The sequence below is a fragment of the Equus caballus genome, chromosome 7, assembly GCF_041296265.1.
Source record: "Equus caballus isolate H_3958 breed thoroughbred chromosome 7, TB-T2T, whole genome shotgun sequence".
NCBI classification, from domain to species: Eukaryota; Metazoa; Chordata; class Mammalia; order Perissodactyla; family Equidae; genus Equus; species Equus caballus.
In genome coordinates, this window is record NC_091690.1 from 5,617,669 (window position 1) to 5,640,327 (window position 22,659).

The 22,659-nt window shown below is 48.0% G+C and overlaps 1 protein-coding gene across 2 annotated transcripts; it reads right to left on the reverse strand.

Moving 5' to 3' along the window:
• Positions 1-1,037: 1,037 nt before the first annotated feature.
• LOC100629660 (CD209 antigen-like protein 2) lies at positions 1,038-4,820 on the reverse strand. Of its 2 annotated transcripts, XM_005611504.4 has the most exons (7): positions 4,596-4,820; positions 4,421-4,507; positions 4,181-4,270; positions 3,714-3,800; positions 3,171-3,322; positions 2,308-2,420; positions 1,038-1,462 (listed from the first exon to the last, which is right to left on the reverse strand). In XM_005611504.4, the coding sequence occupies exons 1-7, from the start codon at positions 4,630-4,632 to the stop codon at positions 1,312-1,314; spliced, it is 717 nt and encodes a 238-aa protein (XP_005611561.2). In that variant the 5' UTR covers positions 4,633-4,820; the 3' UTR covers positions 1,038-1,311. The 2 variants fall into 2 exon arrangements, with proteins under 2 accessions (XP_005611561.2, XP_014596625.1); XM_014741139.3 differs by lacking the exon at positions 4,181-4,270 and having other exon boundaries at positions 4,596-4,770.
• Positions 4,821-22,659: the final 17,839 nt, after the last annotated feature.

The following is a 22,659-nucleotide window of genomic DNA, read 5'->3' on the forward strand; positions in this document are numbered from 1 at the left end:
TTCATCGATCACGCCTGTGAAACGAAGCCTCCACAAAGACCCAAAAGGACAGGGTCCTGAGAGCTTCCGGGTTGGTGAACACCTGGAGACTGGGGGAGAGTGGCATGCTCAGGCGGGGCATGGAAGCTCTGTGCCCTGTCTCCATACTTTGCATCTCTTCCATCTGGGTGTTCCCGAGTTACATCCTTTCATAATAAATTGGCGATCTAGGAAGTAAAACGTTTCTCCAGGTTCTGTGAGCAGCTCCAACAAATTAACAGAACCCAAGGAAGGGGTCATTAGAACCTCCAATCTATAGCTGGTTGGTCAGAAGCACAGGTGACAATCTGGACTTGCAATTGATGTCTAAAGAGTGGAACAGTCTTGTAGGACTGAGCCCTTCACCTGTGGGGTCTTATGCTCTCTCCAGGTAGGTGAAATCAGAATTAGGTTGAACCATAGAACACCCAGCTGGTGTCAGAGAATTGCTTGGATGTGTCAGGAAACAACACCGCCACTGCTTCAGGTTCAAATACTGTGCAGAATCATTTTATTTACGAAGGGGCATCCTTAGGGTCAGCACCTGCGGGAGGGTGCGAATTCTGTGCGATGTTTTTACACCAAGCAATTCTCCAATTCTGACATATCCACCTGGAGGTGGCACCAGATCCCACAAGTTAAAGGGCTCCGTCCCACAAGCCTGATCCACATCAGACGCCGGCTGCAAATGGGGTGCCCAGGCTACCCGCGCTTCTGCCTGATGACTTCAGATTTGGGGGTTCCCATGACCCCCCCTCAGGTTTGGTAATTTGTTAGAAGGCTCACAGAACTCAGAACAACACTTAGCTTGCATTTACTGGTTTATTATAAAGGATGCAAATCAGAGACAGCCCAGTGAAAGCGATGTGCAGGGCAAGGAGTGGAGGGGGAGGGGATGGAGGGAGCTTCAGTCCACTCCCCCCCGCCCTCTGGTCCAGGGGATGCGGCAGCTACACAGAGCCATCCAAACCATGTGCCCTTGGAAGGAAGAGAGAGCAGATCCATGGAACACACAAGCCTGACCGTATCCCACAGCCGGTCACTTTATTAAGCTCCAAGGAGCGAGGTGCCCAGAACCATAACCTCTGAGCCAAGGGAAGCCTTGAAGCATCAGAGGAAGGACAGAGTTGGGCATGGGCCCGTAGGGGATAAAGAAGACGAGAGGGAAGAGTCCTGAGCTTCTGTCAAGGTCCACAGACCAGGAGAAGAAAGACCAGAGTAAAGATGGGTGAAGTTCTGCAGACCCAGCAGAGGTGGGGTCAGAGCCACAGGGCTCGAGGACGGACAACAGCCTTAGGCACTGGAGCACGAGGTTGTGGGCTTTTTGCAAATCCAGAATTTGCTGAGGCTGCATTTGGAGTCGTTCCAGCCTTTGCCCCTAAACTCCGCGCAGTCTTCCTCCCCACTGCTGTTGGGCTCTCCTTCATTCCAATACTTCACGAAGCTGCAAAGACCACGCAGAACGTGAGCCCCCGCCCGACCACGTTCACCGTTTCTAGCTGCCGTTGTCTTGTTGCTTTCCCATCTGCCCTGCGTGCATCTGCCCGACACGCTTTGTTCTGGGAAACCTGATGACACCCCTGAGTCAGTTTGCCTTGGGCTCCTGCTGCCTGGGTTGCCCCCACTTTTGGAGGGAGCCCTCCTCCCTGGGGCAGGCTTTTCAAAAGCAAACCAACCAATCCAGGTACACCCCCAACTGGCTCCTTTATGGGGTCCCACTCTCAGGGCCACTACCCTCATCACCCTGGAGCGAGGTGTCAGTCAACTAGGGACGGCCCCTATGCCCCAGAGCCCGCTGGAATTATTCAGACTAGCCCATCCTAAGCCTGCTTACCCTGCCTCACTCATTCTTTCCAGTGGAAACTACGATAAAGACTCTTGCCCACAGATCCCGCCTCCCTCTGCCTCCTGACCCAGCCTGGTGCCTCCTTGTGTGACCCCCTTGTCACATGACACACATTTCCTCTCTTGGGATGTGTGACTATAACAAACTGACTTTTCAATGGCAATCTGATCTGTTGGCCTTATGGTACCTCACCTAGTCCATTAATACACTATATTTTAAAACGCTCGCCCAGGCTACACGCTCCTCCTGAAGCTCTGATGGTGGAATTTGGGGCACCTGCCGTCCCATCTGAACGTGGATAGGTGGAGCCCACCCATCTCAGCTCAGTGACAATCCCAGACTCTCATGGGGGGTTGAGGGGGAGGATTCCCAGGTAAAGCTCACGTCGGGGGTTTCAGAACCCCGCCCCCACTGGAAAGCGAGGTCCTGCTCCTGAAACTTACCTGGGCAACAGGGGAGAACCGTCCACCCAGTGCCACGTGCCTTCGTGTTTCAGGTCTGAGAGCCCCATCCAGGTCAAGCGGTTAAACCTGGAAGCCTGGACCTGCAGGAAGTTCTAGCGGATGCAGAGAAATCAGGAGGGAGCTCCGCCCCTTGCCCCACCTTCCTGGCTCAGCATCACCACAATCTCTCCGTAGGAAGTTCTTCTTTCCATCTGAGCTCCGGGCTTCTAGGAGACCAGATCCTGAACCCCCACCTGCTATCAGGATGTCTGAGCATCTCTCACATCTCTATCCTGTGAGCACGGATGGTCTGACTTGCAGACATACACGCACAGCTGGTGTCTACTGTGTGTTTGTGTATTTTACGCGTGCTAAGCATGTCCACATGAGTGTCCTCGTGACTGAGTTTAATATGCTGGAACCAGATCGAGCCAGTTTGTGAGAGCTGATCACGCGTGCCTCTTTTCACCTCTGCGTGGAGTGATGTCACGTGACAGCTTGAAATCAGCCACCGTGGGAGAACTTATACCAGGGAAATTAGCAAATGCTCCAAATCAGGACTCATTCTACCCACCCCCCTCCAGGAGCCAGTTGTTAAGCATTTGCCAGCACACCACTGGGGTTTTCTTAAACTTTATGGATTTATGCGTTCCCCAAGACACTCACACATGTTCAGATCTTGACTGTACCCCCTTGCAAGGCGCCAGCCTGGGACCCCCTCATCCCTATCCTTCCCCTCCCCACCTTTCCAAGTGGAGTAAGCAGGTTCTCTTCCCCAAGATCCCCTGTGGTCATCTCCTCCCCAGGGGGCCAGTGGTCAGGTGTACGCCCCAGGCCAGGTGCGGGTCCCCCGACAGGCATACCTGCTCCTCAGCGCTTTCAATGACTACAAGTTGAGCCTCCACTTCCTCACAGGCAGTCACGGAGTCGTGCCAGTTGAGTTGCGAGTTGGAGAAGAAGTAGCAATTTCCTTGGAAGGACCGCCAGCCCCAGGGACAGGGGTGGCACAGAAGGGCTGTTGTGGGAGGCGGGTCAGGGCTGGGACCCAGATCGGGATGCCCCCATCTCTGTATCCGCCTGGAGAGTTGGGGACTCTGCTTGATTCTACACCCCACAGGGGCCGTTCCCCTCTCTACTTCCCGAGACCCTCCTTCGGCCCCAGGAAGACTCAGGAGTCCTAGCCCCCATCTCCTCCGGACCTGGAGCTCAGAACAGGAGACTGGCTTAATTTCATGCCTACTGTGTGCCTGGCCCCCCCGGGAACACCGAGTGCCATCATCCTTATTACTCTGGGTTCCTGTTTCGCAGGTGAGGAGACAGGTTCAGAGAGGAGCAGTGACTCACGCAGAGTCACACCACCCCGGAGACCCTTCCAGGCTCCAGAACCCTGGCATTCGGCCACTCACCGATTCCAGCCTTCAGCTGGGTCAGTATTTGCTGGATCTCCTCCTGCTTCGAAGGCTCCAGCCCCTGGGACCTGGGGACCTTGGAGACTGTGCCAAGAAATTAAGAAAGTGCAATTATTAAACGCCTACTGTGTACCATGCCCTGCACTGGGCCCTCAGGGTCATTGTTTCTGAGAGTCAAGGTCTTGGTTAACCCCCTTTGGAGATGAGGAACATTGACAGCCAGAGAAGGCGGCACCAGGAGGGCAGGTGGAGCAGGGACTGCCCCCTCTACTTTCCTCCCCAGACCCTGCATCAGAGGTGGGAGGGGCTGCAGGAGAGGCCACCCCAGAGCTGACAGGGCGACCCAGAGGGACCAGAGTCCTGGCTTTCACCCCACCTCCCTCCTGGACCTGGACCCCCCTAGGCTGTGTCTGCAGCCAGAGTGGAGGCCTAGGAGCCCTCCACCCTCGGGGCCTGCCGCTGACCTTGGACAAGGATGGCCACCAGGAGCCCAGCGAAGACCATGAGGGAAAGGAACAGGAGCACCAGGGGGGCCCGGTCCTGCCCCCGACACCCTGCGGGAGGAAAGATGGATGGTCCCAGCACACCTGAGTCCCTGCCTCAGCCTGCCCCAGGGACCGTGTGTCCCCCAGCCCCCACCTCCCCAGGACCCAGCTGTCTGGCAGTAGTCATTTCCTGCTCCCTGTCCCCTCATCCTGTCCTACCTGGGAAGTTCTTGAAGCCATGACTCTTTTGGAATCCAAAGTCTTTGTAGGAAAGTCTGTTCCCGCTGGTCATCAGCTCTTCGTCATCTGAATGAGCAGAGCACTGACTCAGAGCCCAGGGCTAGCCATCCCCCTGCCCCCTCCCCAAGATCCCAGAGTCCCCACCCCGCCTCACCCAGTGCCATCGGTTCCTTGGGGTCACGCTGGTCCATCCACTGTCTCCAAATGCCTCGTCTGGACCCCTGGGAGCCACAGCTCTTTATTTTCCACTCTGTGATGCTTGATCCCTGAAGCTACTTTCGTTCAGGAAGAGAAAGAGGGAACTGGGTAGTGACATGTTCATTAGAAAGGCTAAAGGGACAGAGTAGAGCTTCTGACATGAAATGAGATGGATCTTCCCAGAATTCCATGGGGTGCTGGGGGGGGGGGTGATCTCGGGTCAACAGCAAGAAGGACTGGTTCATCCTGGTGTGGCTGAGCTGTGGGACGCTTTTGATGAAATCCAGTAACATGGAGAGTAAAGCTGGTTTGTTGTGCCTCCTGCACTTACGGCAGGGGTGGGCAGAAAATTCGCCTCATCTTCCTGGAACCATCATGCCCTCTGACCTCCATGCTATGCTGTCTCAGCTCCCTGGCATCCTCCTTTATGCTGATTTCTGCTGACTTTTGGAGTTGGAGCTGAATCATCATTCCTTATGTTTATTTAATGCCTATTATAGTTGGGCATTTTTCTAACTACTTTATATATGAATTCATTTAATTTTCCTACCCCTGGGTAAATAATATGACCTCCACTTTACAGATAGGGGAAACTGAAGCACAGAGAGGTTAAGTCACTGGCCCAAGGTCACACAGCTGGTAAATAGTGGAACTGGGATTTGAACCCCAACAGTCCACCTCCACAGTCCACACTATTATCCAAAGATAGCAGATAGTATTAAGGAGGAAACAGAAAGAGTCATAGAATCTTTATTCATAATAGCTTTGAATTGGAAAGACCCACCAGCAGGTGACTGAAAAAAAACTGTGGCATATTCACACAGTGGAATATTACATAGCAATGAAAAAGCAAAATACATGAATGAATCCCACAAGAGAGCAAAAGAACCCAGACATAAAGAGGACGTACTATAAGATTTGACTTTATGTGAATCAAGAACAGGCAAACTAAGGTTTGGTGGGACTCAGAATGGAGGTTACCTGGAAGAGGGGTGAGGATCGACCAGGAGGGGGATGCCTGGTGTCTTCTGTGTGCTGCAAATATTCTAGATTTTGGTCCGAGAAGTGGTCACATAGGTGTACTCACATGTAAAAGTTTCTTGAGCTGTACACTTCAGATAGAATGACATAGATCTATGCAGCATCCCCCGTTCTGCTTTCCACGGTTTCAGCGATGCATGGTCAACCTCGGTCTGAAAATACTAAATGGAAAATTCCAGAAATAAACAATTCATAAGTTTTAAATTGTGCACTATTCTGAGTAGTGTGATGAAATCTCGTGCTGTCCCACTCTGTCCCACCTCAGATGTGAACCATCCCTTTGCCCAGAGTGTCCACACTGTATGCGCCACCTGCCAACTTGGTTATCAGATCGGTTCTCATGGTATCGCAGTGCTTGTGTTCAAGTCACCCTTATTTTACTTAATAATGGCCCTGAAGAGCAAGAATAGTGATGCTGGCAATTGGGACACGCCAAAGAGAAGCCATAAAGTGCTTTCTTTAAGTGAAAAGGTGAAAGTTCTCAACTTAATAAGGAAAGAAAAAAAATCGTGTGCTGAGGTTGCTAGGATTGGTGCTGGCACCGATATCAGTTCTCCTACGTTAAACCCAGCGTGTATGGGGTTAACATCAAAGCGCTCACCCCCTTGCCCTGCTTACTCCCCCACTTCCTGGAACCAGAATCCACCCTCCACCACGGAGGCAGACAACCAAGGACAGCCACCTGCGGATTCCCTTGTCTTACCACTTTCCTCTCTGCAAGCAGCCGCACAAGACCACATGCAGGCTGGTGGGAAAGCGCCAATCAGCGAGGCCACAGCCTCCCCTCCCTACAAGCAGCTGCATTCCATACAACCTTTCAAAACCCTGGCCTCCCATCTTCTGGGGAGATGAGATGAATTTGAGGGCTCACTTTCGTCTCCCAGCTGACGTCACCTGAAATAAAAACCCTTTCCTTGCCGTAAGCCTGGCGTTCCAGTTTCTTATTTGGTGCCTCTTGTGTGGCAGGTAAAGAATCTATGTCTGCGGTAACAGGATCTACGGTAAGAGCGAATTTTGTATCTGTAAAATCAGGAAGAAGGAAAAAGAAATCCGTGCTGTTTTTGCTGTAACACCTCAAATGTGCGTGTATAGGAAAAAGCATAGTATATACAGGGTTTGGTACTATCCGTGGTCTCAGGCATCCACTGGGGGATCTTGGAACAAATCCCCTGTGGATGAGGGGAGGACTACTGTACACACACACACATTGCACCAAAGCCAGCTTCCTAGATTTAACTATAGTTATGTGAGATGTGATGAAAATAACAAGAAGTTTTCACATATTGACGTATATGGGGAAGCCATTCTGGTTTGGCCTCAAACTTGTTCTTTCCAGAGCAGCCAGACTCATGGCCCATCACACATGCCTTGTACGTCTGCTTCAAACCTTTTCCCAAAGCAGAGAACGTGCTCTGTAAAGATAAGGGTGAACAGCTCCCTTCCTCTGACTCCCATCCCAGTACTTCTTTGAAGATAAGCTTTTCTTCCCAGAGGACCAAGGTCAAGCTGACCTGCTGTGTACGTGCTCAACTGCAGCAAAACGTCTTCTTGTGACTTTGGGGGGAAAATATTGTATTCCCATCATGCTTGACGTGTGTTCTCTGTTCTGAAATGGTATAGGACCACGCTATAAGTCATACTTCCATAACGTGCTTTCTTCCCTGGTGGAGGCTGCACTCCCAAGCTAGTCCTCAGCTTGGCTCAGATAAACATCACCTTACCTTTCTAATCAATACGTTGGTTATTGGTAATTTTCATCAACAGAGGTAACCATCGGGGAAAGCTGGGTGAAGGGCACACGGGACCTCTCTGTACTGTCGTTACAACTTCCTGTGACTCTACCATTATTTCAAAGTGAAAAACTAAGAGAAATTTTAACAGTTAAAGAAGAGTATTTTTTAAATTTAAGGTCATTTGTGTGTGTGTGTGTGTGTGTGTGTGTGAGGAAGATTGGCCCTGAGCTAACATCTGTTGCCAATCTTCTCCCCCTTTTTTTCTCCCCAAAGCCCCAGTACATAGTTGTATATCCTAGTCGTAAGTCCTTCTGGTTCTTCTATGTGGGACGCCACCACAGCATGGCTTGGTGAGTGGTATATAGGTCCACGTCCAGGGTCCAAACCTGCGAAGCCTGGGGCCACCAAAGTGGAGCACGTGAACTTAATCACTACACCACCAGGCCAGCCCTATAATTTAAGGCTATTAAACATAAAATATTCACATATGAACTAAAGTTTGCACTCGCTCAATGAAAGTATTACACTGAGATTTTCATTCTTTTCCAAATGCCATTGTATTTTTTTGTTAACATGAATTAAAAACTTCAAACGGTCACCTAGAATGATGCAATTAGAGTCAGTCCAATTTTGGGTCTTTGTCCACCTGTGTAATCCCTGAGACGTTGTTATGTTTTTCAAATATACCTTTTTTTTTTTTTTTAAAGATTGGCACCTGAGCTAACAACTGTTGCCAATCTTCTTTTTGTTTTCTGCTTTTTCTCCCCAAATCCCCCCAGTACATAGTTGTATATTTTCATTGTGGGTCTTTCTAGTTGTGGCATGTGGGAACTTAACCACTCGGCCACGGGGCCAGCCCCTCAAATATACCTTTTAAATAGGAGAAACTGTAAGATTGCAGAGGTTGGAGACTGGAATTGTGCCCTAAGAGAACACCAGTGATTCAAAATTTGTACGAACTCACTCTGAAAGCTGTTCATAGCTCAACATTGCTAATCATCGGAGAAACACAATTCGAAACCACAACAAGACATCACCTCACATCCATTAAGAAGACTACTGTCTAAAAAAAAAAAACAGAACAGAACAGAACAAGCGTCAACCAGGAATTTATGTGGAGAAAACACTTGTGAGTTGCTGGTGGGAATGTAAAATGGTGCAGCTGCTGTGGGAAAAACTCCAGCTGTTGCTCAGAAAATTAAATTTAGAATCATCCTATCACTCAGCAATTCCACTTTTAGGTATACACCGCTAAAATTTGGAAACAGGAATCAAATAGTTACCCATACATCCATGTTCATAGAGCATTATTCACAATTGCCAGAAGGTGGAAATGACCGTAAGTGTCCATCAACAGATGAATAAATAAACAAAATGTGGTCCAGCCATACAATGGAATATTATTCAGCCTTCAAAAGGAATAAAGTCCTGACACACGCTACAACACAGATGAACCTTGAAAACAACACGTTCAGTGAAATAAGCCAGTCACAAAGGACAAATGGTGCGTGATCCCACTTGTAGGAGGTCCCTAAAGGAGTCATATTCATGGAGACAGAAAGTAGGACAGTCGGGGCCAGGGGCTGGGGGAGGGAGGGGGAGTTAGTGTTTCATGGGGATGGAGTTTCAGTTTGGGAAGATGAGAAAGTTCCGGAGATGGATAGTGGTGATTGGCTGCACAACATTGTGAATGCACTCTTAAAAATGGTTAACATTGGGGCCAGCCCGGAGGCGCAGCGGTTAAGTTCACAGGTTCCACTTTTCGGCGGCCCCGGGGTTCGCTGGTTCAGATCCCGGATGTGGACATGGCACCGCTTGGCACACCATGCTGTGGTAGGCATCCCAAATATAAAGCAGAGGAAGATGGGCATGGATGTTAGCTGAGGGACAGTCTTCCTCAGCAAAAAGAGGAGGATTGGTGGCAGATGTTAGCTCAGGGCTAATCTCTGCGCCCCCCCAAAATTGTTAAAATGGTCAATTTTATGTTATGTATATTTTACCATGACTAAAAAAGTTTTTTTTTTTTTAAACTGTGTGTTGGTGAATCTGCAGGTGTCAGCGGTTGATGGTACGTCTGGAGTTCTGAGAATGAACTTCCATGCAGGAGAAAGTAATTAAAGTGTGCTCATTTGAAGCTCACGTACAACGCTATTAAAACTCAACAGTCGCTGGTGGGTCGTGGAGAGTGACTGCTAATAGGTACAGAGTTTCTTTTTGTGTTGATAAGAATGTTCTGTGGACCCGCCCGGTGGCGCAGCAGTTAAGTGCACACATTCTGCTTCTCGGTGGCCTGGGGTTCACCAGTTCAGATCCCGGGTGCGGACATGGCACTGTTTGGCAAAAGCCATGCTGTGGCAGGCATCCCACATATAAAGTAGAGGAAGATGAGCATGGATGTGAGCTCAGGACCAGTCTTCCTCAGTGAAAAGAGGAGGATTGGCAGCAGTTAGCTCAGGGCTAATCTTCCTCAAAAAAAAAAAAAAAAAAAGAGTGTTCTGGAATTAGATAGTCATGATGGGAGCTGCCATGGGCTGGCTCCCAGTGGACTCCCTCCTTCTGCAAACACCCCAGACCCTGGATCAGACCTTGGAGGCAGGCGGAAAATGGGATGAGAGGAAAGAAAGGGTGTTTCTGGGACCAACTAGAGGCCATCCTGGGATGTGCGAGTGTGGCGTGAAACATTCTCTCTATTACCTGGCACACTTCCCTCCTTGGCCTCACTCCCTGCCTGGCCACAACCTTCTCCCACAGGCTTCCCCCATCCGCCCTTATTTTGACTCCTGAGTCTGGGGTGGAGTTTGGAGCAGAACTTGGTGGGGACCTGAAGGAGGCCAGAAAAGGAAAGAGGAAAAGGAGAAGACAGTGGACATGAGTGAGCTCAAAGGCATGTGGGGCCAGAGGTTGGGCAGTCTTGGTGTAGCCCAGCCAGACTGGGGGGTCCTGGGGGCTTGGCTGGGGTGGGGGTGGAAGCTGAGGTTCCCAGGAGGGCGGACAGGCAGACGGAGCAGATGCTGAGCTGGTGGGTTGGGTGAAGTGGGAGGCGACAGCTGAAAGACAGAGCTTTTCCCCCAAAATACCCTGGATCCCAACAGACAAGTAGCCCAAAGGGTCAGGCAAGTAGTGTGGGTCAGGAGTCAGGGGTGAGAGAGGTCAAAGATGGGGCCCTGGACTCCTGGGTCCTGGGGAGGTGGAGGCTGGGGCCCGGGACTCCTACATCATAGGAGTTGGGGGCTGGGGGGCTGAACTCCCGCATCCTAGGAGCCAGGGCTGGGGGCCTGGACTCCTGGGTCCTGGGGAGGTAGGGCTGGGGGCCTGGACTCCTGGGTCCTGGGGAGGCGAGGACTGGGTCCCAGACTTCTACATCCTAGGAGGTGGGGGCTGGGGGACACGCGGTCCCTGGGGCAGGCAGGGGCAGGGACTCAGGTGTGGTGGGACCATCCATCTTTTCTCCCGCAGGGTGTCGGGGGCAGGGCCGGGCCCCCCTGGTGCTCCTGTTCCTCTCCCTCATGGTCTTCGCTGGGCTCCTGGTGGCCATCCTTGTCCAAGGTCAGTGGCAGGCCCCGAGGGTGGAGGGCTCTCAAGCCTGGACCCTTTGGCTGCCGATGCACGTACACAGTAAGTGACCCACTACCGCAGGCATCTCTGTCTGGTTCTGGTCTTCAACGACCGCAGCTGCTCCCAGGCTGGGGGAGGCGGGTGCCAGGACCCTGCGGGGAGGGTCTGAGACAGTACAAAGCTGTGTGTGACGTGGGACCAAGGACCAAGCTCGGGTGTGAGGAGCAGACACAGGGACGTAAGTGCCCAGACCTGGTTACCAGCCCCGACCCCTCTCCAGCCCGCCTGTGCCAGCCCCTCTCCTGGGGATGCAAGCCCTTCCTGACCAGCTGCTGCTTCTTCCCGGAGGTGAAGAAGACCTGGCACCAGCCCATAGAGGCTTTCGAAGACTTGAAGGCCCGGCTGGTGTTGTGGACTCAGATAAATAGGAGGCGCACCTGTCAGGGGCCCGGCTCTCCATGGGACATGCAATGGCCCTGCCAGGAGGACGTGGTCAGGAGCGGCTTCTGGAAAGAGGGAGGAAGTGGGATGAATGTGGGGCCCCCAAACCTGCGCTAGAATGACCCCCATATGGATGAGCCCCCACATAACAAAGACACGAGCACACGCTTGGCGTTACACGTGCAGGTCCCCGAGGAAAGGGTGGGCGTGCCCTCAGGTGAACGTGTTGGCACAGGGCTTCTTCTCGAAGCCGCCCTGAAACAAGGATCAGGAGAGAAGAGGTTTATCTGGGAAGTAAGGATGCCAGGACGGAGGATGGACGGGGACAGGGCTGCTGTGACGTCGCCTGGACCTCCCTCCTGCTTGGGATGGGCCTCTGGGAGACTCTGCAGAGCATGCCTCAGAGTTGTCCCTCCCAGGGAGAGAGAGACGTGGCGAGTGCCCAGGGGGTGCAGGTGGGGCCCTGCCCGCAGCTCCTGCACACAGGGTCACCCAGGAACCCTCTTGACCAGAAGTGAGCCAAGTTTTCCTAAAAACGATCAGATTGTCAATATTTTCAGCTTTTCGGTCTCTGTCGCAGTATTCCCCTTTGTCGTTGCATCGTGAAAGCAGACAGACAGTTCTCGGCCGTGTGCCGATAAGCCTTTACTTACCGCACAGATGTGTGGATTTCCTGTCATTTTCATGTGTCACAAAAGACGATTTTTCTTTGGGTTTTTCTCAGCTGTTTAAAAGCGTAAACCCAGATCTTGGTGCTCAGGCTGCACAAAAACAGGGCTGGGAGGCGGGGCGGGGAATGTGGCCCGAGGCCCACAGTTTGCTGACTCTTGCTATAGAACAGTGTTGCCCATTAGAACATTCCTGACGATGGAAGTGTCCTCTGTCTGCGCCTCCCGTATGGGGGGCACTAGCCACGCGTGGTTATTGAGCACTTGAAATGTGGCTAGTGCCGCCGAGGAACTGAACTCCTTTTTTTGTCCTTTTTTTTTTTTTTTTTTTTTGGAGGAAGATTAGCCCTTAGCTAACTACTGCCAGTCCTCCTCCTCTTTTTCCAAATGGGCTGACATCCGTGCCCATCTTCCTCTACTTTATATGCGGGACACCTACCACAGCATGGCCTGCCAAGTGGTGCCATGTCCGCACCCGGGATCCGAACTGGCGAACCCCAGGCCACCGAAGCAGAACGTGCGAACTTAACCACTGTGCCACCGGGCTGGCCCCATTTTTTTTGTCTTTTAATTTATTTCCATTTCAATAGCCCCATGGCTATAAGGGAAGGGGGTTCACAGGTGCAAAGTTCCAGTTATAAGATGACTAAGTTCTGGGGATGTGACGTCCAGCATGGTGACTCTGGCTAACGATACCGTCCTGCATATTTTGCAAGTTGCTAAGAGAGTAGATCTTCAAAGTTCTCACCACAAGAAAAAAAATGTATAACTATCTGAGACAATAGACTTTAATGCAACTTATCATGGTGATCGTTTTGCAATATATGTATACATCGAATCATTACATTGTACCCCTGAAACTGATACAAGGTTGTGTGTCAATTATCTCTCAATAACACTGGAAAAAATTTTAATAATAATAAATAAATAGCCCCGTGTGGTGAGTGCCTACCATATCAAGCCATACAATGTAGAGTCTTGAGCGGACATTCATAGTGAACATTCCTGAACATTCATAAGCCTAGGTGTGAGATCACTTATATGCATGTATGAACACCTGTGTGAACAGGTGGACGCACCTGGGAACACAGACAGAAGCACAGGTGAGCCGTGCCCTTTTGTTGGCAAGGCTGGTGGTGAGATTATGAGAACTTCCTGCAAAGGAGACAGGGAGTTCTGGCCTGCCTGGCACTGACAGGGGTCCTCCCTGACCCCCGCAACATCCTCACCCTCTCCCAGGCCTTCCTGCGGGCGTTGAAGAAGGGCAAGGCCAGTTGGATTGGACGCAGTGGCTTCAGAGGGGAGAACTGGGAGAGACTAAACCTGATACTGCTCCAGTCCAGGTCCCCAGGGAAGGATGGCACCCTTACTTGGGACCTGTAGCCCTCAAATCCGGGGCTCATTAGAATCCCCTGGGACTCATTATTTTTTTATTGAGATATAAAGCATACAGCTCAGTGGTTTTCAATATATTCAAAGGATGTGCAACCATCACTGCCATCTAATTCCAGAACATTTTTGTCGTGCCAAAAATAACCCGCTAGAGTTACCCCTCATTCCGTCTCCTTCCAGCCCCCGGCAACCACCGTTCTTTCTGTCTCTGTAGATCTGCCCATTCTAGACATTTCATGTTAATGGAATCAGACACTATGTGGCCTTTCGTGTCTGGCATCTTTCACTTAGCATAACGTTTTCAAGGCTCCCCCGTGTCGTGGCATGTGTCAGAACCTCATTCTTTTCTTATGGCTGAATAATATTCCAACGTATGGATGGCCCACATTTTATTTATCTGCTCATCAGTTGATGGACACTTGGGTTATTTCCACTTTAAGGCCTATTAGAAATCATGTTGCTATGACTATTCTTGTCCAAATTTTTTGTGTGGATGTAAGTTTTCATTTCCCTTGGGCATATACCTAGGAGTGGAATTGCTGGATCCTATGAATTCTATGTTTAACATTTTGAGGACGTGCCAAACTGTTTTCCAGAGTAGCGGCACCATTTTGCAGTCCCACCAGCTATGTGGGAGGGTTTCAATGTCTCCACGTTCTCGCCAACACTTGTTATTATCTTTTTTATTCTAGCCACCCAGGTGGGTGTGAAGCGCTATCTCACTGTGGTTTTGATTTCCATTTCCCTTGGGGGCACGTATTAAAAATGCAGATTGCTAACCCGCTCCCAAGAGAGTCCAATTCAGTGAGTCTGGGATGAGACCCAAGAAAACTAGGAGGAGTCCTTTCTTTTCCGATAACTAGCTTTAATTTCTGATTCGAGCCCGTTTCCTCCTGGTGGCACAACGTTTCATCACAACTGAGCAAATATTCAACCCACAGCACAACACGGGATGAAGCTGAGAATGTGGAAGGAGAGATGACGGGCATGAGGGGCTCAGCATCACTGAGCTGCAAAGGCTTGTGGTAAAACAGGACTTATTGTTACTCGAGCCAGCGAATCACGTGTTCACTTGTTCACACCTGTTCATGTTGTTTTTCTGTTACTTACGACTAGACACATCCTGACTGACACACATTCTCACAGCAGAAGGGGACGAGGCCAGTTGTGAGCCCTACATGAAGATAATTTAAAATCTTGCTTTTAGAAACAGAGTGAGGGGCCGGCCTGGTGGTGTAGTAGTGGTTAAGTTTGCTCACCCTGGTTTAGCAGCCCAGGGTTTGCTGGTTCGGATCCTGGGCTTGGACCTATGCACCGCTCATCAAGCCGCCGTGCTGTGGTGGCATCTCACACGGAAGAGCTAGGATATACGACTATGTACTGGGGCTTTGGGGAGAAAAAGAAAAAGAGGAAGATGGGCAACAGATGTTAGCTCAGGGCCAATCTTCCTCAGCAAAAAGCATACCTTTAAAAAAAAGCAACGTAGTAATATTTTTTTTAAAAAAAAAGAAAAGAAAAGAAATGGAGTGAGAGGCACGTGTCTTAGTCAGCTCAGGCTGCAACAAAGAAAACAACATAGACTGGGTGACTTAAACAATAGAGGTTTATTTCCCACAGTTCTGGAGGCTGGAAGTCCAAGATCAAGGTGCCAACAGATTCGGTTCCTGCTGAGGGCTCTCTTCCTGACTTGCAGATGGCCGCCATCTCAGTGCCGTCATATGGCAGAGAGAGAGAGAAACTCTCTGGTGTCTCTTCTTCATCTTTTTTTTTTTTTTAAAGACTGGCACCTGAGCTAACAACTGTTGCCAATCTTCTTTCTTCTTCTTCTTCTTCTTCTCCCCAAATTCCCCCATACATAGTTGCATATTTTAGTTGTGGGTCCTTCTAGTTTGTGGCATGTGGGATGCTCCCTCAGCATGGCCTGATGAGCAGTGCCATGTCCGCACCCAGGATCCGAACCAGCAAAACTCTGGGCCGCCAGTGTGAGAACTTAACCACTTGCCATGCGGCCAGCTCCCTCCTCTTCTTATAAAGGCACTAACCCCATCATGGGGCCCCACCCTCATGACCTACCTCATCGAAACCTAATTACCTCCCAAAGGCCCCACCTCCAAATACCATCACGTTAGGGGTGGGGGCCTCAAGATATGAATTTGGGGCGGGACACAAACATTCAGTCCATAACAGCATGTTAATGACAGCCATGGGGTGCTTTAGTTGGGAATAAATAGCAAAGCCCTTTAAACTGGCCCGTCTGTCCGTGGGGTTCTAGAAATTTCCATCTGACGTCAACAAGAAAAGATGGAAGTGGGATTGCTCTACAGAAGGAGGAGCTTCCCAAGTAACAAGTCAGCAGATGATGGCCAAGATTGATCATTCGAGAAGAGTCTTATGGACCAACGGCTGAGAAGCACAGCCTTGGCTAGAGGTCACCCATGGAGCATGAAGGTGGGCAAGGGGGTGACCTGCCTGTCTTTCCACATTCGTCAGGAACCTGTCACTTTGAGGATGTCGAGTGGCGGATTTGTCGACCCAAATAACCAGTAGCTAATCTATACGTAAGAGAGAGGTTCAATGAGCTAACATGAGGACTAGCCCAGAAGCGCTCCCTTCCCCCAGGGAATAAGCTTTCCGGGGAAGTATGGCTTACAGCATGGTCCTACACCATTTCAGAACAAAGAACACAACTCAAGAAGGACAGGAATACCAATTTTTTTCTCAAAGTCACAAGGAGATGTTTTGCCACGATTCGGCACACACACAGCAGGTCAGCTTGACCTTGGTTCTCTGGGAAGAAAAGCTTATCTTCAAAGAAGTACTGGGATGGGAGTCAGAGGAATGGAGACGTTCACCCCTATCTTTAAAAGAGCGCATTCTCTGCTTTGGGAAAAGGTTTGAAGCAGATGCACAAGGCATGTGTGGTGGGCCATGAGTCCGGCTGCTCTGGAAAGAACGAATTTTAAGCTGAATCCGATTTAAACCAGAATGGCTTCCCTGTGTACCTCAGGGTATATGAAAACTTGTGAATATGTGAAATATGTGAAACTTATTATTATTTTCATGAGATTCAACTTTCTCATAGGTCCAAATGGTCTGACCAGGACAGAGGCGTTTTAGTGAAATAGTAACTTCTTTTTAATTGTTGTAAAATACACATAACACAAAATTTACCATTTTTACAATTTTATTTATTGTTTTAAACATTTGTTTCTCTCTCTCTTTTTTTTTTTTTAAAGATTGGCACCTAATCTCACATCTGTTGCCAATCTTTTTTTGTTTTCTTTTTCTTCTTCTTCTCCCCAAAGCCCCCAGAACATAGTTGTATATTCTAGTTGTGAGTGCCTCTGGTTGTGCTGTGTGGGATGCTCCCTCAGCATGACCTGACAAGCAGTGCCATGTTCGCACCCAGGATCTGAACCGGATCGGAACCTTGGGCCTCCGAAGTGGAGCATGCGAACTTAACCACTCAGCCATGGGGCCGGCCTCCCATTTTTACCGTTTTAAAGTAAACCATTCAGGGGCTGGCCCGGTGGCACAGCAGTTAACTGTGCTTGTTCCACTTTGGTGGCCTGAGGTTCACCGGCTTGGATCCCAGGCTCGGACATGGCACCACTTGTCAAGCCATGCTGTGGTAGGCATCCCACATAAAATGGAGGAAGATGGGCTCGATGTTAGCTCAAGGCCAATCTTCCTCAGCAAAAAGAGGAGGATTGGCAGCACATGTTAGCTCAGGGTTAATCTTCCTCAAAAAATAAAAAATAAAGTGAACCATTCAGTAGAATTAAGTACATTCACAATGTGGCACAATCATCACCACTATCTACTTTCAGAATCTTTTCGTCACCCCAAGAGGAACCAGGACCCATCAGCAGTTACCTCCCCATTCCCCCTCCCCCACTCCCACCCCCTGGCAACCACTAATCTACTTTCTGCCTCTATAGATTTGCCTGTTTTGGACATTTTGTATACATGGAATCATACAATACATGACTTTTTGCACCTGGCTTCTTTCACCGAACATCATGTTTTCAAAGTCCACCTATGTTGTAAGCGGGTGTTAGAACTCCATTCCTTTTCTTATGGCTGAATAATATTCCATTGTGTAGATACGTCACATTTTGTTTATCCATTCATCAGTTGACGAGCATTTGGGTTGTTTCTTCCTTTTGACTGTTGCCGATAGTGCTGAAATGTTAACTTTTCCTGAACCCTTCTTTGATACTCTGTGTGTCTAGTAATACCGGTTGTGTTTACTGCTGTCATAATCTCTGTCGTCAACATCTCACCCTCCACTGTAGACCCCTGTTTGGTTGCGGTCAATTTTCAGGCTGGCAAACAAAGTCAGGAGGCCCCATAAGCGTAGAAAAATACTACCAATGCTACTCATGCCTTTGGGTGCTTTAACATTATCTATTTGTATCAAAACAGCTATGACGAACCTCAGTTCGTCCCAAGATGGTGAGATCTACCCGTCTGCCAAATGTTTACTCCCCAAACAATACAGAACAAAAGAGGAGAAAGGGGAGTGACAGAAAACCATGTCATCGGCATAACAGGAAGACAGAGATTGCCAAGATTTAGAAGAACTATGAGGAAAAGAGAAAAATCATGGAACCGCAGTGTGAGATGCCTCATCCTTCTGCTCCATCCCTGCCCCAGGGGTTATGGAGAAAGTCTGCGGGAAATGCAGAAGAGGGAAGTGACGAGAGAATCTCACATTGATCTAGAACCAGCTCCAGAGAGACGGAGCAAACTGCAAGTCTGAAAATGCTACAACGTCAGAGCAGATAGAGAGTCAACTCTAGGAAAGCGATGAGTTCTTCAAAGTGCAGAGCTTCCAGGGAGAGTAAAAGCAAAAAGAGAAAGGAGATCTTCGACAATTGGGTGGTGACGAGAAATAGAAGCAGAAGGGGAAATTTAGGGCCCTTCAAGACAAAATTGGCGGTCTCTCGCCACTTACTCCCTCCACCAACCAAACAAAAAATCCGCTACATTAAGTTGGTTTTGCTATAGTGACAAAAGAGGGGGCCATTGAGCTACGTATCATAAAACATGTCCCCAAATGAAAAATGAACCGAAGGGACATAGGAAATCCAGAGAGAGTAATTGCAAAAACTCAGGAAATGAAAATCCACACAAACCAACTGGGGGAAAACGTCCCCCAGAAAGAAATCAAGAAGTAGAAGAGGGGCCAGCCAGTGGTTGAGTGGTTAAGTTTGTTCCCTCTACTTTGGTGGCCCAGGGTTTCACCGGTCCGGATCCTGGGTGCGGATATATCACCGCTCATCAAGCCATTCTTCGGCCTTCTCCCACATAGAGGAACTAGAAGGACCTACAGCTAGAACATACAACTATGTGCCGAGGGGCTTTGGGCAGAAGGAAAAAAAAAAGATTGGCAACAGATGTTAGCTCAGGGCCAATCTTAAAAAAAAAAAAAAAAAAAAAGAAGTAGAAGAAAATTGTAAGTCAATGCTCCAAACAGAATTAAATATAGTCAAGCAAGCATTTGAGGACATGGAAAATCACCTTACAGCAAAAATTCAAAAACTAAAGAACTAAGTACTGACATGGGCAGAAAATAAAAACAGGGATAAGGGAAGAGAAGCAACTCAGGAAAGAAATGGAAGAAAAAGACAAAATGGTCTCAGAGATGCAGAATAAATTATAAGGTACCCAAGAGAGAATAGACTCAAATGAAAGCTTAATAAAGGGCATTGGAGAAAAGCAGGAAAAAACCCAAAGAGAATGACAATGACACTAAAAAAGAAGTAAAAAGGGATGAGGGAGAAATTGATTAAAATGGAATTTCAGGGGGGCTGGCCCCGTGGCCGAGCGGTTAAGTTCGCGCGCTCCGCTGCAGGCGGCCCAGTGTTTCGTTAGTTCGAATCCTGGGCGCAGACATGGCACTGCTCATCAGACCATGCTGAGGCAGCGTCCCACATGCCACAACTAGAAGAACCCACAACGAAGAATACACAACTATGTACCGGGGGGCTTTGGGGAGAAAAAGGAAAAAATAAAATCTTAAAAAAAAAAAATGGAATTTCAGGCACTGAAGGAGTAATAAGTGTATTGTTGGAGTTTCTGAAGAAGGAAAACAACAACCAACCAGAGTTAATATTTGAAACCATATTCAAAATTTTTTCTAGAAATAGAAAATCATCTGAATTTACGTACTGAAAGGACTCACCAGGTACCTAGGAAAACTAACCCAGAGTGGTCAACTCTGAGACATAGTCTAGTAAAGCGATTCAGTTTCAAAGATTCAAATCAAATCCTCAAGCCCTTCAGATCAAATAATTTACAAAGTCAAAAGAATTAGGCCAGTATCAGACTTTTAAAAGCTAACATTCAAAGCAAGACAACAAAGGAGTAGCATTTTTTAAAAAACTCAAAGGGCCAGCCCCAGTGGCCTAGTGGTTAAGTTTGGTGCCCTCTGCCACTCCAGCATCCTGGATTTCATGGACCTTCACCGCTCGTCTATCAGTGGCCATGCTGTGGTGCTGGCTCACATACAAAATAGAGGAAGATTGGCAATGGATGTTAGCTCCAGGCCAATCTTCCTCAGGAAAAAAAAACTTGGTAAACAAAAGTGTGAACCAAGGATTTGATATGCAGCCCAGCTGTCCTTCAAATATGTACAAGAAGTTGCTCCATAACGGAAATTGTTCCATAGCGAAACTCCGTAGCCATTTGTCTTTCTTGAAGAATCTTTGAGAGGATGTACGTCATTCAACAATAGGATGATGGTTTCTCCGAGAGGCACGAATTAGAAATTCTGAAACTACTTCCTGTGTATTCTAGGATTGAACAATTAGCAAATATATTGTGGATAATGAAAGCCAGGGTTTTCACTGTTGGAGAAAGAAGTTAGAAATACAGAAAGGCGAAAGGCTGGAAGGAGCTCTGTAGGGTTGGACTGGAAGTGGAGGTATCATTATGAACTCACGGTTTTTAATATATGTGTACAGATAAGTAGATACAGAAATGAATATAGAAGTGTATGTGTACATACATGGGTTAGAATACATGCATAATTTTCCTAGCTCTGCCTCCTGAGAAGATGGAGAGCAATGGACATTCCAATATCAAAAGCACACCTAAACCTCAATGAGATATCACGTCACACCCACTAAGAAAGCTATCATCAAAAAAATGAAAATAACCAGTGTTGGCAAGGATGTGGAGAAGCTGGAACCCTCATGCATTGCCAGAAGGAATAGAAAAGGGTGCTGCCAGTCTGGAAAATGGTTTGACAGTTCCTCAAAACGTTAGGCATAGGGTTACTATATAACCCAGCAATTCTACTCCTATGTATCCACCCACAAGATTTGACAGCACGGACTCAAACAGATGCTTGTGCACCCATGTCACAGAGGCATGATTCACGATACCAGAAGGTGGAAACAACCCAAGTGTCCATCAACAGACGAATGGATAAATGCAATGTAGTCTATACATACAATGGGATATTATTCAGCTATAAAAGGGAAGGATATTCTGATACATGCTAAAACGTCGGTGAACCTTGAAAACATTATGCTAAGTGAAAGAAGCCAGACACAAAAGGACAAATATTGTGTGATTAGATGAGGTCCCTATAATAGGCAAATTCACAGATGCAGAAAGTAGGATGGTGGTGCCAGGGCTGGGAAAGGGGAATGGGGAGTCAGTGTTTAATGGGGACAGAGCTTCTGTTTGGGAAGATGAAGAAGTTTTGTAGATGGGTGATGGGGATGGTTGCACAACATTGTGAATGTGCTTAACGCCACTGAATTGTACATTTTAAAATGGCAAGACAAAACCAGAAAGTAACTAGACCACAAATCTTGGTTTCTAACTACCATTCTCTAATGAAAGGAACCAGAGCTCGTGGGAGAAATGGTTGACTCCAGGACTGAGGCAGGAAAAATGGGGCTGGACCATTTTTGGTGGGGCATGTTAGCAAGACGTGAGAGTCAACGTGAAGGAATTCTGAATGGCCAAAGCTGGGACAATTTGGTCAAGAAACTAAATAATGATTGGAATACAACCCATGGAATAAAATAAACATCCTTGAGTAAAAACTGATCGAAATAAGTAAGTGAATATATAAATAAATAGAAGAGAAGGGACACTCTTCCTTGCAGAAGAATTCCGATTAATAAATGTACAATAATTGAGGACAATAGAAAATTATCATTAACAAAAACCACAATAATAATTGTCACAGGCAGGATCACATTTGTGGATGCCAAAATTAGTGGATGAAAGTTTGATGAGAAACGGAATATTTTCTAAGTCCCAAAGTATCTCATCACAAGATAGTTATTCATTACTAAGGGGAAAAGATTAGCTTTACAATGGAGTAACCTGGCAGGCACCACCTTAACCAAGTAATTGTGATTATCATGACCAACAAGACATATCGACATCATGTAACTCTTGAGACACGGCACTGGGAAGGACATAACATTGCTTCTGTGGTATTTTTGCCAAAAAGGATAACTTCAACCCAGTGATGAGAAAAAACACCAGATAAACTCAAATTGAGGGACAGTCTACCGAATAATTGACCAGTACTCCTCAAAAATGTCAAGGACATAAATAGCAAGGAAAGATTGAGCTGTCGCAGATTGAAATAGACTAAGAAGATAGGACAACTAATTGTTATGCGGCATCCTGGACCAGAAAAAAGGACCAAATAAAATCTGTAGTTTACTCAATAATAGCGTGTCAATGTGAACTTCCTGGTCTTGATAATTATACTGTGGTTAGTAAGTCGTTAACTTGGGAGGAAGTTGGATGAAGACTATACAGGAAGTTTTGTACTATTTTCCCAATTTTTCTGTAAGTCTAAATTTCAAAGTGCAGAGTAAAATAAATCAATGCCTGCCAGTGCTTCTCTAACTCATAACTCATATCTTACTCAACGCCAAGTTTCTATTTATTCTGTGCCTTAGTGGTTCCTCCATCAGGTGACCTTGAGCTGGGGACTCACGTGTAGTTAATTTGAAAGGTGACACTGGGAAGCGTGAATAAGCCAGTGAGGAAGTGAGAAACGGAAGGGAAGGAAGCCAACGAGGAGTGTGTTCACAGACAAGTAATTTTGGTGGGCAACTGAATCTGAAGATTTTGCCTCAGAGTTGTCCTTCCAGAAGGGCAAGGAAGCTGGGGTATTTAACCATTAACTCTCATCAGTCATTGGGAA

What these genes read in the sequence shown, in the direction of transcription:
- LOC100629660 (XM_005611504.4), bottom strand. Translation starts at nt 4,632, where the DNA reads ATGGACCAGCGTGACCCCAAGGAACCGATGGCACTGG. An exon ending in GGTGGCCATCCTTGTCCAAG is followed by an intron (nt 3,801 to 4,180) that starts GTCAGCGGCAGG and finishes TTCTTGGCACAG; the next exon opens with TCTCCAAGGTCCCCAGGTCC. An exon ending in GGTTCTCCCCTGTTGCCCAG is followed by an intron (nt 1,463 to 2,307) that starts GTAAGTTTCAGG and finishes TGGTCTTTGCAG; the next exon opens with CTTCGTGAAGTATTGGAATG.